This window comes from Pan paniscus, chromosome X (genome assembly GCF_029289425.2).
Source record: "Pan paniscus chromosome X, NHGRI_mPanPan1-v2.0_pri, whole genome shotgun sequence".
Taxonomy (NCBI): domain Eukaryota; kingdom Metazoa; phylum Chordata; class Mammalia; order Primates; family Hominidae; genus Pan; species Pan paniscus.
In genome coordinates this window covers 101,359,092-101,375,383 of record NC_073272.2, presented here as the reverse complement: position 1 = coordinate 101,375,383, position 16,292 = coordinate 101,359,092, and the positions used below count along the sequence as shown (strand labels likewise).

The following is a 16,292-nucleotide window of genomic DNA, read 5'->3' as shown; positions in this document are numbered from 1 at the left end:
ACTACAAGAGCACGACTGGGCTCTACCAGTGATAGAAATGTTTATGCCTCTGTGATGGTCATGGCTGCCAATTGTATTCATTTTTCAGTTATCGAACTGAACACCTAAAAACAATCAGACTGACAGTAGGTAAAGTATATCCCAGTAACCAAAGTTGAGGGGGCAGAAATGGACCACATTTAAGACCAGTTCTGAGTTGAAGAGGCTGCTGAAACACTGAGAGAATACCATCAGAAACAACAGGAAACACTTAAAAATAGCTAACAGAGCAACTGTTCACATTTGGCTATTTCCCTTGCCCTCTGTGCAAACTTTCTGGTTTTAAAAATAAAATAAGTAGGTTCAGTGGACGCACGCGGCCTCGATCTCTGGACTCGTCACCTGCCCCTCCCCCTCCCGCCGCCGTCACCCAGGAAACCGGCCGCAATCGCCGGCCGACCTGAAGCTGGTTTCATGGCAGCCTCAAAGAAGGCAGTTTTGGGGCCATTGGTGGGGGCGGTGGACCAGGGCACTAGTTCGACGCGCTTTTTGGTTTTCAATTCAAAAACAGCTGAACTACTTAGTCATCATCACGTAGAAATAAAACAAGAGTTCCCAAGAGAAGGATGGGTGGAACAGGACCCTAAGGAAATTCTACATTCTGTCTATGAGTGTATAGAGAAAACATGTGAGAAACTTGGACAGCTCAATATTGATATTTCCAACATAAAAGCTATTGGTGTCAGCAACCAGAGGGAAACCACTGTAGTCTGGGACAAGATAACTGGAGAGCCTCTCTACAATGCTGCGGTGTGGCTTGATCTAAGAACCCAGTCTACCGTTGAGAGTCTTAGTAAAAGAATTCCAGGAAATAATAACTTTGTCAAGTCCAAGACAGGCCTTCCACTTAGCACTTACTTCAGTGCAGTGAAACTTCGTTGGCTCCTTGACAATGTGAGAAAAGTTCAAAAGGCCGTTGAAGAAAAACGAGCTCTTTTTGGGACTATTGATTCATGGCTTATTTGGAATTTGACAGGAGGAGTCAATGGAGGTGTCCACTATACAGATGTAACAAATGCAAGTAGGACTATGCTTTTCAACATTCATTCTTTGGAATGGGATAAACAACTCTGCGAATTTTTTGGAATTCCAATGGAAATTCTTCCAAATGTCCGGAGTTCTTCTGAGATCTATGGCCTAATGAAAGCTGGGGCCTTGGAAGGTGTGCCAATATCTGGGTGCTTAGGGGACCAGTCTGCTGCATTGGTGGGACAAATGTGCTTCCAGATTGGACAAGCCAAAAATACGTATGGAACAGGATGTTTCTTACTGTGTAATACAGGCCATAAGTGTGTATTTTCTGATCATGGCCTTCTCACCACAGTGGCTTACAAACTTGGCAGAGACAAACCAGTATATTATGCTTTGGAAGGTTCTGTAGCTATAGCTGGTGCTGTTATTCGCTGGCTAAGAGACAATCTTGGAATTATAAAGACGTCAGAAGAAATTGAAAAACTTGCTAAAGAAGTAGGTACTTCTTATGGCTGCTACTTCGTCCCAGCATTTTCGGGGTTATATGCACCTTATTGGGAGCCCAGCACAAGAGGGATAATCTGTGGACTCACTCAGTTCACCAATAAATGCCATATTGCTTTTGCTGCATTAGAAGCTGTTTGTTTCCAAACTCGAGAGATTTTGGATGCCATGAATCGAGACTGTGGAATTCCACTCAGTCATTTGCAGGTAGATGGAGGAATGACCAGCAACAAAATTCTTATGCAGCTACAAGCAGACATTCTGTACATACCAGTAGTGAAGCCCTCAATGCCCGAAACCACTGCACTGGGTGCTGCTATGGCGGCAGGGGCTGCAGAAGGAGTCGGCGTATGGAGTCTCGAACCCGAGGATTTGTCTGCCGTCACGATGGAGCTGTTTGAACCTCAGATTAATGCTGAGGAAAGTGAAATTCGTTATTCTACATGGAAGAAAGCTGTGATGAAGTCAATGGGTTGGGTTACAACTCAATCTCCAGAAAGTGGTGACCCTAGTATCTTCTGCAGTCTGCCCTTGGGCTTTTTTATAGTGAGTAGCATGGTAATGTTAATCGGAGCAAGGTACATCTCAGGTATTCCATAAAACCTACCAACTCATGGATTCCCAAGATGTGAGCTTTTTACATAATGAAAGAACCCAGCAATTCTGTCTGTTAATGCAATGACACTATTCATAGACTTTGATTTTATTTATAAGCCACTTGCTGCATGACCCTCCAAGTAGACCTGTGGCTTAAAATAAAGAAAATGCAGCAAAAAGAATGCTATAGAAATATTTGGTGGTTTTTTTTTTTTAAACATCCACAGTTAAGGTTGGGCCAGCTACCTTTGGGGCTGACCCCCTCCATTGCCATAACATCCTGCTCCATTCCCTCTAAGATGTAGGAAGAATTCGGATCCTTACCATTGGAATCTTCCATCGAACATACTCAAACACTATTGGACCAGGATTTGAGTCTCTGCATGACATATACTTGATTAAAAGGTTATTACTAACCTGTTAAAAATCAGCAGCTCTTGCTTTTAACAGACACCCGAAAAGTCTTCTTTTCTACATAGTTGAAGACAGCAACATCTTCACTGAATGTTTGAATAGAAACCTCTACTAAATTATTAAAATAGACATTTAGTGTTCTCACAGCTTGGATATTTTTCTGAAAAGTTATTTGCCAAAACTGAAATCCTTCAGATGTTTTCCATGGTCCCACTAATTATAATGACTTTCTGTCTGGATCTTATAGGAAAGGATACTTTCTTTTTTCTTCCATCTTTCCTTTTTATATTTTTTACTTTGTATGTATAACATACATGCCTATATATTTTATACACTGAGGGTAGCCCACTTATAAATTAAGAGCACATTATATTCAGAAGGTTCTGACAGGGCTGGTCTTAAGTGAACCACTGTGTATATAAATATGTTGGAAAACAGCTGTATACATTTTTGGGCAACGGTTATGCATAATATTTACCAGGAGAATTTTTTTCTTAACAAGCCAACATTTAAAATTTATGTTTTATGTCAATAAAAGAAAATATACTTTATTGTGACTTCAACTATATTTCTTATCCCTTACATTTTTATTTAATTGTCTTAGCTTAAAAAAAGAAGAAACTGTGGAATACTACAGTAAATATTGTTTTCAAACACAAGCAATAATTCAAATAGTTATTTTTCTTTTGAATTAATTGTAGACATATTTTGGATCCTGTTGAGGGGATAAGAGGATGTCAAAAAAGTTAAATACCTAAGTAGAAAAAAATATAGAAATAAAGCCAAGAATCTCTTTCAGTTCAAATGTTATCAATTGTTAATAAGAAATTGCTATCTGGGATGACAGAATTATCTCTGCTTAGTGTCTTATTATAACTGAAAGAAGGCTTATCATTACAAATGCCTTCCAATGAAACCAAGAATTTCTCAAAATATTTAATGTCACATATTATAAGAAGTTACCTAATCCTGCTTCTTAACGTCAATTTTTAAAAATATCTTAAAATTACTTTGTTTTGTAGTAAACAGTGAAGAAAAGATTGCCTCCTAATTATTTTTTTCAACGAGTGCTGAATGGGAAAACATTTATATCTTACTATAAAAGGTTCTGTTTTGTTTGGAATTAATGGTAGCTTTATTGACTGTTCTGATTGTGCTGTTTCTAAATTATTGAATCTGCTAGGTTTTATTCATGCAGCCACCACTTAAGTGACTAAATATTATAGAAAGGTACTGTGAAATGATCACTTTGTGGCAGGGGTACTTTTAAACATAAATGTTTCTACAAAAGTAGGTTGAGTTCATTGTAAATAATTGTGAAAGCCACTGTTCAAATAATTTTAAGATTACATTAATTTTTCTATAAATTGCAAGATTTATAAATGTTTGAAATTGTACACATTGATATTTAATCACAAATTTACTTAAAATAAATTGACCACTTGTTCTTAAAAAATAAATAAATAAAAATTAAAAAATAAAATAAGTATATTGTAAAAAAATCTTAATGATAATGACTAAAAGAATAGTAACTTAATGTATAATTTGCTGAAGAGTAGAATTAAACCAAGGATTTGAGAGGAGAAAAAAGCCTGAAAGAATTTGAAAATTGCCAGAAAAACAGAAAAAAAGTAGGGCATAGAAAAGGTAGAAAAATAGAAAGCACAAAATAAAATGGTAAAAGTAAATCCAAATGTATAGGAAATCATATTAAGTATAAACTAACTCAGTCAGTTTTTAAAAAGACAATATCTGATTGATTTTTTTAAGTTCAATTATACGCAATTTACAAGAGACACCACTAAAATGAAATGACACAGAAGGGGAAAACAATTCTAGATACACTGAGTTAACAAGATTTATAGCTAAAATATGACAGCATAGAAATTTTGAAAGTAAAGGGACAGCAAAAGACATACCAGCAAAATACTGAACAAAAGAAACTTAGCGTAGCTATATTACTATCAGGAAAAAAAACAGTCTTTAAGGCAAAAAGCATTATTAAGGGTAATGAAGGTCAGTACAGATGAAAGGTATAATTCTCCAGGAAAGTATCACAGTTATATGCTTTTATGCCTCCTACTAACACAGCTTCAAACCTACAGAGCAAAAATCAACGAATTACAAAGAGAAATTGACATATCTACCATTTCTGAGAGTTCTTAACATTCCTCTCTCAGTAATTGATAGATCAAGCAGGCAAAAAAAAAAAAAAAGTAAAGATATGGAAAACTTGAAAAACAAAATTAACAAGCTTGATCTAATGGACATATTATTCTGCACCAACTATTCAAAAACTCAATAGAAAGGAGGCAGAACAAGATGGCAGAATACAAAGGCTCCACTGACTATTCCCAGAGCAAGGAACCAAGTTAAAATCTACACAGAAAAACACTTTCATAAGAACCAAAAATCAGATGAGCACTCATAATATGCAGTTTTAAATTCATATCACTGAAAGAGGCACTGAAGACATAGAAAATCACCAACTCCACCCTTCCGCAACCCTGGTCAGTAGTGGTGTGGTGCAGAGAGCATCTCTTGGCGCTGGGGGAGGGAGAATACAGTTGTGTGCAATTATGAGGCATTCAAATAAGTGCTGTCCTATTAGAGCAGCAAGGAAAACCAGGACAAACTTAGCTGACAGAGAGAGCATTTAAATCAACACTAGCTAGAGTGAGAATCGCCCATCGCAGCAGTCTGAACTGGAGAGTCCACAAACCTCACCACCCAGGGCTACAGCGCTGTCTCCAAGTAAACTTGAAAGTCAGTCTAGGTTATAAGGACTACAACTCTTAGACAAGTCCTAGTGCTGAACTAGGCCCAGAGACAGTGGACTGTGGGGGTGGGGGGTGGGGCATGCAACCAACTGAGAAACCAGCTGGGTCAGCCTAGGGAGTGCTGGCATCACCTCTCCCCTAACCCCAGGCTTCACAGTTCATGGCTTCAAAAGAGACTCCTTCCTTCTGCTTTAGGAGAGGAGAGGGAAGAGTGGTGAGGACTCTGTCTTCCATCTAAGATACCAGCTCAGTCACAGCAGGATAGGGCACCGCTCAGAGTTACAAAGCCCCCATTCCAAGCCCTAGGTCCTGGATGACATTTCTAGACACACACTGGGCCAGAAGAGAACCCACTGCCTTGAAGGAAAGGACCAAGTCCTTGCAGCATTCATCACCTGCTAACTGAAGAGCCCTTGGGCCCTGAATAACCAGCAGCAATACCCAGGTACTAAATTGAGGACCTTGGGTGAGCCTCTGAGACTAGCTGGCTTCCGGTGAGACTCAGCACATTACCAGCTGTGGTGTCTATGGGGCAAAACTCTTTCTGCTTGAGAAAAGCAGAGGGAAAAGTAAAGGGAGCTTTGTCTTGTACCTTAGGTACCAGCATGACTACAGGGGAGTGAAGCACCAAGAGGGCTCTTGGTGTCCCCAGTTCTAAGAATTTACTCTGGGAAGGTATTTTGGACCTTTCCTGGGAGAGAGGGGAGCCCACTGCCCTGAAGGGTGAGTCCCAGGCCAGGCAGCATTCTCCACAAGCGGACTTAAGAGCTTTGGGGTCTTAAGGGAACATCACTGGTAGTCTGGCAGTACTCCTCATGACCAGAAGAAGCAGCGGCTATGGGGTGAGGTTTCTCTGCCTTTGGAAAAGGAAGAGAAGAGTAACAAGGACTGCATCTTGTGGTTTGAGTGCCAGCTCAGCCACAATAAAATAGAACACCAGATAGACTTCTAAGGTTTTTCATCCTACTCCCTGACTCCCTGATGGCACCTGCAGACCCACCCAGGGCCTGGGGGTCTTTGCTACCCTGAAGAGAAGAATATTGGCTTGGCTGGCCTTGCCACCTGCTAACTGTGGAGCCCCAGGGCCTTGAGTGAGCATAAGCAGTAGTCAGAGAAGGGTTACAGTAGGCATTGGGTGAAACCCTGCACTATGCTGGTTTCAGGTCTGACCGAGCACAGTCATGGCAGTGGTGGTCACATGGGTGTTGTGTCACTCCACCCCCAGCTTTAGGTGGCTCAAAATAGAGAGAGAGAGAGAGAGAGAGAGAGACTTTATAGGTTTGGGAAAAATAAGGGAAGAAAACAAGACTCTCTGCCTGGTAATCCAGAGAATTCTCCTGGATCTTGTCCAAGACCATCGCGGTGGTACCATGAAGAGTCTGCAAGAACCACAGCGTTACTGGGCTTGGGGTGCCCCCTAAAGCAGATATAGCTTAGCTAACAACACTCAAGTCTTTTCAAATATCTGGAAATGCTTCCCAAGAAAGACAGCTAAAAATAAGCCCAGACAGTGAAGACTACAATGAATGCCTAACTCTTCAATGCCTAGACACTGAAGAACATCTACTAGCATCAGCACCATCCAGGAAAACATGACCTCATCAAGCAAACTAAATGAGGCCCAGGAACCAAACCTGGAGAAACACAGGTATGTGACCTTTCAGAGAATTCAAAATAGCTATGTTGAAGAAACTTAAAGAAATTCAAGATAACACAGAGAATGAATCAAAATTCTATTAGATAAATTTAACAAAGAGATTGAAATAATTAAAAGGAATCAAGCAGAAACTCTGAAGCTGAAAAATGCAATTGGGATACTGAAGAATGCATCAGAATCCTTTAATAGCAGAATGGATCAAACAGAAGTAAGAACTAGTGGGCTTGAAGACAACCTATTTGAAAATACAAAGTCAGAGGAGACAAAAGAGAAAAGAATAAAAAACAATAAAGCACACCTACATGATCTAGAAAATATACTCAAAAGGGCAAATCTCAGAGTTAGTGGCCTTAAAGAGGAGGCAAAGAAAGAGATAGAGGTAGAAAATTTATTGAAAAGGAATAATAACAGAGCACTTCACAAACCTAGATAAAAATATCAACATTCAAGTACAAGAAGGTTGCAGAACACCAAGCAGATTTAACCCAAAGAAGACTACCTCAAGGCATTTAATAATCAAGCTCCCAAAGATCAAAGATAAAGAAAGGATCCTAAAAGCACCAAGAGAAAAGAAACAAATAACATACAATGGAGTCCAATACATCTAGCAACAGACTTTTCAGTGGAAACCTTACAGGACAAGAGAGTGGCATGACATATTTATAGTGCTGAAGGAAAAAAACTTTTACCCTAGAATAATATGTCCAGCAAAAATATCCTTTAAACATGAAAGAGAAATAAAGACTTTTCCAGACAAACTAAAGCTGAAGAGTTTCATTAACACCAGACTTGTCCTACAAGAAATGCTAAAGAAAGTACTTCAATCAGAAAGAAACGGACATTAATGAGTAATAATCACCTGAAGGTATAAAACTCACTGGTAATAGTAAGTACACAGAAAAACACAGAATATTATAATACTGTAATTGTGGTGTGTAAACCACTTTTATCCTAAGTAGAAAGAGTAAATGATGAACCAATCCAAAATAATAACTACAATAACTTTTCAACACATAGTCAGTAAAATAAGATATAAATAGATACAAAAAGATTAAAAGCAGGAGGAGAAAGTTAAAGTGTGGAATTTTTATTAGTTTCCTTTTTGCTTGTTTCTTTATGCAAATAGTGTTAAGTTGTTACCAGGTTAAAACAATGGGCTATAAGAAGGTATTTGCAAGCCTCATGGGAACCTCAAATCAAAAACCACACAATGAATACAGAAAAAAATAAAAAGCAAGAAACAAAATCACATCACCAGAGAAAATTACCTTCACTAGAGGAAGACATGAAGGAAAGAAAGTGTAGGAAGAGAAGACCATAAGAAGCCAGAAAACCAGTAACAAAATGGCAGGAGTAAGTCCTTACTTATCAATAATAACATTGAATGTAAATGGCCTAAACTCTTCAATCAAAAGACATAGTCTGGCTGAAAGGATGAAAATGCAAGACCCATTGATCTGTTGCACATAAGAAACATATTTCACTTACAAAGACACACATAGACTGAAAATAAAGAGATGGAAAAATATATTCTATGCCAATGGAAAGAAAAAAAGAGCAGGAGTCACTATACTTACATCTGACGAAATAGACTTCCAGAAAAAAAAACTATAAGAAGAGACAAAGAAGGTTACTATATAATGATAAAATGTTCAATTCAGCAAGAGGATATAACAGTTTTAAATGTATATGCACCCAACACTGGATCACCCAGATATATAAAGCAAATATTATTAGAGCTAAAGAAAAAGAAAGGCCCTGATACAATAATAGCTGAAGACTTCAACACCCCACTTTCAGCATTGGACAGATCTTCCAGACAATCAACAAAGAAACATCAAACTTAATCTGCACTATAGACCAAATAGATGTAATAGATATTTACGGAACATTTCATCCAATGGCTACAGAATACACATTCTTTTACTCAGCACATGGATCATTCTCAAGGATAGACCATATGTTGGGTCACAACACAAGTCTTAAAACATTCCAGAAACCTGAAATTGTATCAAGCATGTTTTCTGACCACAATAGAATAAAACTAGAAATTCAAAACAAGGAATTTGGAAAACTATACAAATACATGGAAATTAAACAATATTCTCTTGAATGACAGTAATTGGGTCAGGGAAGAAATAAAGAAGGAAATTGAAAAACTTCTTGAAACAAATGATAATGGAAATACAACATACCATATCCTATGGGATAAAGCAAAAGCGATACTAAGATGGAAATTTATAGCTGTAAGTGCCTACATCAAAAAAGAGAAAAAAACTTCAAATAAACAATCTAATGATGCATCTTAAAGAAATAGAAAAGCAAGAGCAAACCAAACCCAAAATTAGTAGAAAAAAGAAATAATAAAGATCAGAGCAAAAATAAATGGATTTGAAATGAAAAAAAAACACAAAACATCAATGAAACAAAAAGTCAGTTTTTTGAAAAGTTAAAATTGACAAACCATTAGCCAGATTAACTAACAAAAAGAGAAAGAAGATCCAAATAAATAAAATCAGAGATGAAAAAGGAGACATTACAACTGATACCACAGAAATTTAAAGGATCATTAGTGGCTACTATGAGCAAAAATATACCAATAAATCGGAAAATCTAGAAGAAATGAACAAATTCCTGGACATACACAATCTACCAAAATTGAAACAGGAAGAAATCCAAACCCTGAACATACCAATAGCAAGTAACGAGATCAAAGCTGTAATAAAAAAATCTCCCAGTGGAGAAAAGTGTGGGATCTGACAGCTTCACCGCTGAATTTTTACAAACATTTAAAGAACAACTAATACCAATCTGAATCAAGCTATTCCGAGAAATAGAGGAGGAAGGAATACTTTGAAATTAATTCTATGAGGCCAGTATTACCCTGATTCCAAAGCCAGAAAAAAACACACAAAAAAGAAAACTACAGGCCAATATCTCTGATGGATATGGGTGAAAAAATGCTCAACAAAATACTAGAAAACCGAATTCAACAATACATTAGAAAGATCATTCATCATGACCAAGTAGGATTTATCCCTGGGATGCAGAGATGGTTCAAGATACACAAATCAATCAGTGTGAGACATCATATTAAGAGAATGAAGGATAAAAGCCATATGATCATTTCTATTGATGCTGAAAAAGCATTTGACAAAATTCAACATCCCTTCATAATAGAAAAAAAAAACCCTCAAAAACTGGGGATAGAAGGAACATACCCCAAAATCATAAAAGCCATATGTGACAGACTTACAGCTGGTATCATACCGAATGGGGAAAACATGACAGCCTTTCCTCTAAGATCTGGAACATGACAAGGATGCCCACTGACACCACTGTTATTCAACATAGTGCTGGAAGTCCTAGCTAGAGCAATCAGACAGGTGAAAGATATAAAGGGCATCCAAATTGGAAAGGAAGAAAACAAATTATGCTTGTTCGCTGATATGATCTTATATTTGGAAAAACCTAAAGATTACACAAGGAAACTATTAAAACTGATAAACAAACTCACTAAAGTTGCAGGATACAAAATCAACATACAAAAATCAGTAGCATTTCTATATACCAACATTGACAAATCTGAAAAAGAAATTTAAAAAGTAATCCTACCTACAGTAGCCACCCATAAAATTAAATACCTAGGAATTAACCAAAGAAGTGAAAGATCTCTATAATTAACTCTAAAACACTAATGACAGAAATTGAAAAGGACCCCCTAAAATGGGAATATATTTCACATTTATGGACTGAAAGAATTCACATGGTTAAAATGTCCATACTACCTGCATTAGTCTGTTCTCACCTTGCTATAAAGAAATACCTGAGACTGGGTAATTTATAAAGAAAAGAGTCTTAATTGGTTCATGGTTCCACAGGCTGTACAGGAAGCATGATGCTGGTATCTGCTCAACTTCTAGTGAGGCCTCAGGAAACATTACTGCAGAAGGTAAAGTGGGAGCAGGCACTTCACTTGGCCAAAGCAGGGGAAAGAGAGAGAGTGGGGAGGTGCCAAACACTTTTAAATGACCAGATCTCATGAGAACATCAGAAGAACAGTACCAAGAGGATAGTGCTAAACCATTCATGAGACACCACCCTATGATCCGATCACCTCCCACCAGGCACCACCTCCAACATTAGGGATCACAATTTAACATGATATTTGGGTGGGGACAAATATTCAAACCATGACACTACCCAAGCAATCTACAGATTCAATGCAATCTCTATCAAAATACCAATGACATTCTTCTCAGACACTGAAAAAAAATCCCAAAATCTATATAGAATCACAATAAAACCAGAATAGCCAAAGCTATCCTAAGGAAAAAGAACAAATCTGGGGGAATCACATTACCTAACTTCAAATTATAGTACAGAGCTATAGTAACCAAAACAGCATAGTACTGGCATAAAAACAGACACATAGACCAAGGAACCAGAATAGAGAACCCAGAAACAAATCCATACACCTACAGTGAATTCATTTTCGACAAAAAGTGCCAAGAACTTACGCTGGGGAAAAGAACATCTCTTCAATAAATAGTGCTGGGAAAACTGGATATCCACATGCAGAAAAATAAAACTGGACCTTTATCTCTTGCCATATACAAAAATCAAACCAAAATGGATTAAAAACTTAAATCTAAGTCTTTAATCAAACTATCAAACTACTACAAAAAATGGGGAAAATCTTCAGGACATTGTTCGGGCAAAACTTTCTTGAGCAATACCCTTCAAGCACAGGCAACTAAAGCAAAAATGGACAAATGGGATCACATCAAGTTAAAAAGCTTCTGCACAGCAACAGATCCAATCAACAAAGTGAAGAAACAACCCACAGAATGGGAGAAAATACGTGCAAGTTACCCATCTGACAAGGGATTAATTATCATAATATATAAGGAACTCAAACAACTCTATAGGAAAAAATCTAATAATCCTATAAAAAAACAAGCAAAAACTTTGAATAGACAGTACTCAACAGAAGACATACAAATGGCAGACATGCATATGAAAAGGTGCTCAACATCATTGATCATCAGGGAAATGCAAATCAAAACTAGAATGAGATAACATCTCACCCCAGTTAAAATGGCTTATATCCAAAGGACAGGCAGTGACAAATGCTGGCGAGGATGTGGAGCAAAAGGAACACTCGTACACTGTTGTTGGGAATGTAAATTAGCAAAACTACTATGGAAAACAGTCTGGAGGTTCCTCAAAAAACTAAAAATTGAGCTACCATATGATCCCGCAATCCCACTGCTGGGTATATATCCAAAAGGAAAGAAATCAGTATTATCAAAGAGATATCTGCGGTCTTATGTTTGTTACAGCACTGTTTATAATAGCTAAGATTTGGAAGCAACCTAATGTCCATCAACAGATGAATAGATTTAAAAAAAAAAAAAAAAGGTGTTGGCCGGGCACAGTGGCTCACGCCTGTAATACCAGCACTTTAAGAGGCCGAGGTGGGCGGATCACCTGAGGTCAGGAGTTTGAGACCAGCCTGGCCAACATGGTGAAACCCTGACTCTACTAAAAAAAATTAAAAATAAAGAAATTAGCAGGGCATGGTGGCAGGCGCCTGTAATTCCAGCTATTCAGGAGCCTGAGGCAGGGAGAATTGCTTGAACCTGGGAAGCCGAGGTTGCAGTGAGCTGAGATCATGCCACTGTACTCCAGCCTGGGCGACAGAGCGAGACTCTGTCTCAAAAAAAAAAAAAAAAAAAAGGTGGTACATAGTACTATTCAGCCATAAAATGAATGCGAGTCAGTCATTTTCAACAACATGACTGGAGATCATTATGTTAAGTGAAGTAAGACAGGCACAGAAAGACAAACATCTATTCAGTTGAACTCATGGACATAGAGAATAGAAGGATGGTTACCAGAGTCTGGGAAGGGTAGTGGGGGCCTGGAGGGGAATGGGGATAGTTAATAGGTAGAAAAAAATAGTTAGAAAGCATGAATAAGACCTACTATTTGATAGCACAACAGGGTGACTATAGTAAATAACGTAATTGTGCATTTTAAAATCATTAAAAGCGTCTAATTGGATTGTTTGTAACACAAAGGATAAATGCTTGAGGGGAAGGTTACCCCATTCTCCATGATGTGCTTACTTCACATTGCATGCCGGTGTCAAAACATCTCATGTACCACATAAATATATACACCGACTATGTACCCACCAAAAATAAAAATAAAAATTTTAACATAGAAAATTAGAGAAATCAAATTATTCTTAAGCATTCTATATAAATGGCTCATTTATAAAAATTGACATTGTACTGGTCCATAAAAGAAGTCTTAAAAAATTTACAAGTTGATTCTAAAGTGTATTTGGAACAGCAAAAACGCCAAGAATAGCCAAGATAATTCTGAAGTCCAAAACAGAGTAGGGAGACTTGCTTTATTGGACATAAAGACCTATTCAAAGCTATAGTAATCAAGACAGTCTGAAATAGGCCCAGGGACGAATAGATTTACCAGGTAAAATACAGGCAGCCCAGTTAAATTGGAATTTCAGATAAACAATGGGCATGTATTTTATGTGCCAAGCTTGGCAATCTTATAAATAAACAAACCAATAGAACCAAAGAGAGAGCCTAGAAACAGAACCATAAACATGTGGAACCTCAACATATGACAGAGGTAGCAGATCAGGTCAGTGGGAAAAAATACAGGTTATTCAATATGTGGTATTGGGGTAATTGTTTATATATATATTATATGTAAAAATGAAATAAAATTGCATCTGTATCTCATACCTATCAAAATTTGGTCCCAGGTGGATTAAAAATTTAAATGTGAAAAACAAACTCAAATAGAAGTAAATATAAGAATTAAGTTTTTGACTTTAGGATAAGAAAACTTTTTAAATCAGGACACAAAGAAATACAAACCATAAAGAAAATGTCTGATACTTAAACTGCAACAAAATATAAAACTTTGAGCCAGGCATGGTGGCTTGTGCCTATTGTCCAAGCTAGTCTGGAGGCTGAGGCAGGAGGATCACTTGAACCCAGGAGCTTGAGGCCAGCCTGGGAAACATAGTGAGACCCCATTTCATATATATGTATATATACAAAAAAAGCCTTGTGTATCCAAACATTACATTTAAAAGGCATGGAAAGACAAACCTCGAACTGGAAAAACATATTTGCAACAAATACAGTGAACAAAGGATTAATTTCCAGAAATCACAACTAATCTATAATATATTAATAAGAAAGAAACATCACACAGTCTATGGAAGGTTCTAGAAGATTCAAATATCTTAACCGTTTCCAACGTTGGGGTGTTCTTTATATAAGTCTCGTCAGGAATGGAATTCTAGAAGCCCCTTAGACTACAGAGGGGTGGACTATAAAGCAATGTGAAGCTTCTTTCTCTGAATGGTTGCTATGAGTGGTAGAAATGCTTTCATATGGATCAGAGGCAATATGATCCACCACTTAACCTTCATAAGCAAGAAATAGTTTTGCATTTGGAGTTCTTGTAAAAACAGTCTGACTCAGCCCAGTGCTTTTACCTGTAGGCCTGCAGAAGCAGATATGTAGCATCTCACAAGGTCTTGACAAGCAATAGATATTTCTAGATTTTCTTTACACTCTTATTTCACGTATTGTTAGAGGCACATACAGCAAACATTGTTATTATTCTATAATTAACACAATACAAACATAGAAACAGCCTTACATGTATCTCAAAGCATTCCTATTTGTCTTTCCCCATAACGTTCTTTCTAAGAAGTTGCATTTTGTGAGGTAACTCATTTTAGCCATTTAGCCACTCAATACTCACATTTTCAGAAGAGAAACGTGGTGCTCCATGTCCATGCACGTCAGGAAATTTAGATTTTATTTAAAAACCAATAATGACAATATTATATGCGGGTCAATTCCACAGGGTGGTACTTAGCAGTCCAGAGAGATTAGGAACATACAGACAGGGAGACTTTTACATTTTACTTTACACATGTCTGTACTGTTGGCATTTAACAGGACACATAATATTTTTATTATTAAAATAATAGTATGAAAATCAAAATTCTGAGATTCAAGTTTTAGCCTTTCTGAATTTGGCCTTGCTTGCATCCTCCTTCAGCATTTTTTTTTTTGCAACTAGAATTTTAAAGCCCAACCAAAACCATTTATTTTCTACTTTTTAGTAAACCTTCCATATATTTTGTAGGCATGCCATTTACAAGGTGCTGTTTGAATTATTTCCAACATCCGGACGCTTCCCATTTATTTTGGTATGTATGCGTTCTGCATTAAGAGAATTCCTTATGGCAATGTGGATTCTATTAAGATGAAAAATGAAGAGGTATGTCCCATTACTTAGCAATGCTACTGCAGGCATCTTTCAAAGAGAACACCCTCCACCATCCCACTTGACCCCAATCAACCCCAGACAGGAAGGACGCACAGTGACAGAAGGCTGAATGTCAGGCAAGTGGAAATCTTAAATTACAAAATGTGAATGGCTTAAAGTGATCCTAATGTTGGAGTCCATCCTAATAAAGCTGGAGATAATGTGGCACATAGATATGCAGTGACTTGCCCAAGGTCACACAACCACTACACAGGAGGGAAAAACTAACACCTGGCTATCAGAAATGAATATAAATATTTGTGTATATACATTATATTTGTATGTACACATTATTTTTGTTTGTATATAAATAAATATAAAACACACAATAAATAAAAAAAACACAATAGGACAATAAGAGAAGAGGGCATTACCTGATTGGTACAAGTCTAATTTACCACTGTGGTCCTAAATTATGGCAAGAGCATAACATCTGATACCAGAAAGAAATAGACTCCAACCTCAATTTTTTCATGTAATAGATGCAAGCTACACAAGCTATAACATTTCCCTGTGTCTCAGAGGCATATATTTTTTCACTTTTAACACCTAAATTATTGCTGTCTTACCATTATAATAGCCAGAATTTTGCTTTTCCTAGTAGTCCCTAAAATAGTGTGGCGTCTTAGATTCGATGAATACCTGTCAGAGCCTCAGTTTTCTCATCTAGAGAATGGAGCTGAAAATGTTGTGAGGATTAAGGGAAGTAAAACTGTGTATAGCAGCAATCCCAGGGCCTGACACAGAGGAGTGCGCAGAGTTCCAGTGGGAGGAGACGAGAACAGGGGAGGAAAGAACCATGGAACCCAACCCCTGAGCCTTTCAGTGTATCAGGCCCCTAAAATGTGCACGCTCCTTCCCGATCCAGCCTAGAGTGCATGACTCATCACTTGAACTATTTCACTTCAGTGATCTTCAACACTTTTTTTCCTTGGTCC

At 37.5% G+C, this 16,292-nt stretch overlaps 1 protein-coding gene across 1 annotated transcript; it reads left to right on the top strand.

Moving 5' to 3' along the window:
- The first annotated feature begins 353 nt into the window (after positions 1-353).
- Positions 354-3,068, top strand: LOC100969828 (glycerol kinase). The gene has a single exon (XM_003810428.5). It carries the CDS (start codon positions 454-456, stop codon positions 2,113-2,115), a length of 1,662 nt encoding a protein of 553 aa, XP_003810476.2. The 5' UTR covers positions 354-453; the 3' UTR covers positions 2,116-3,068.
- The last annotated feature ends 13,224 nt before the right edge of the window (positions 3,069-16,292 follow it).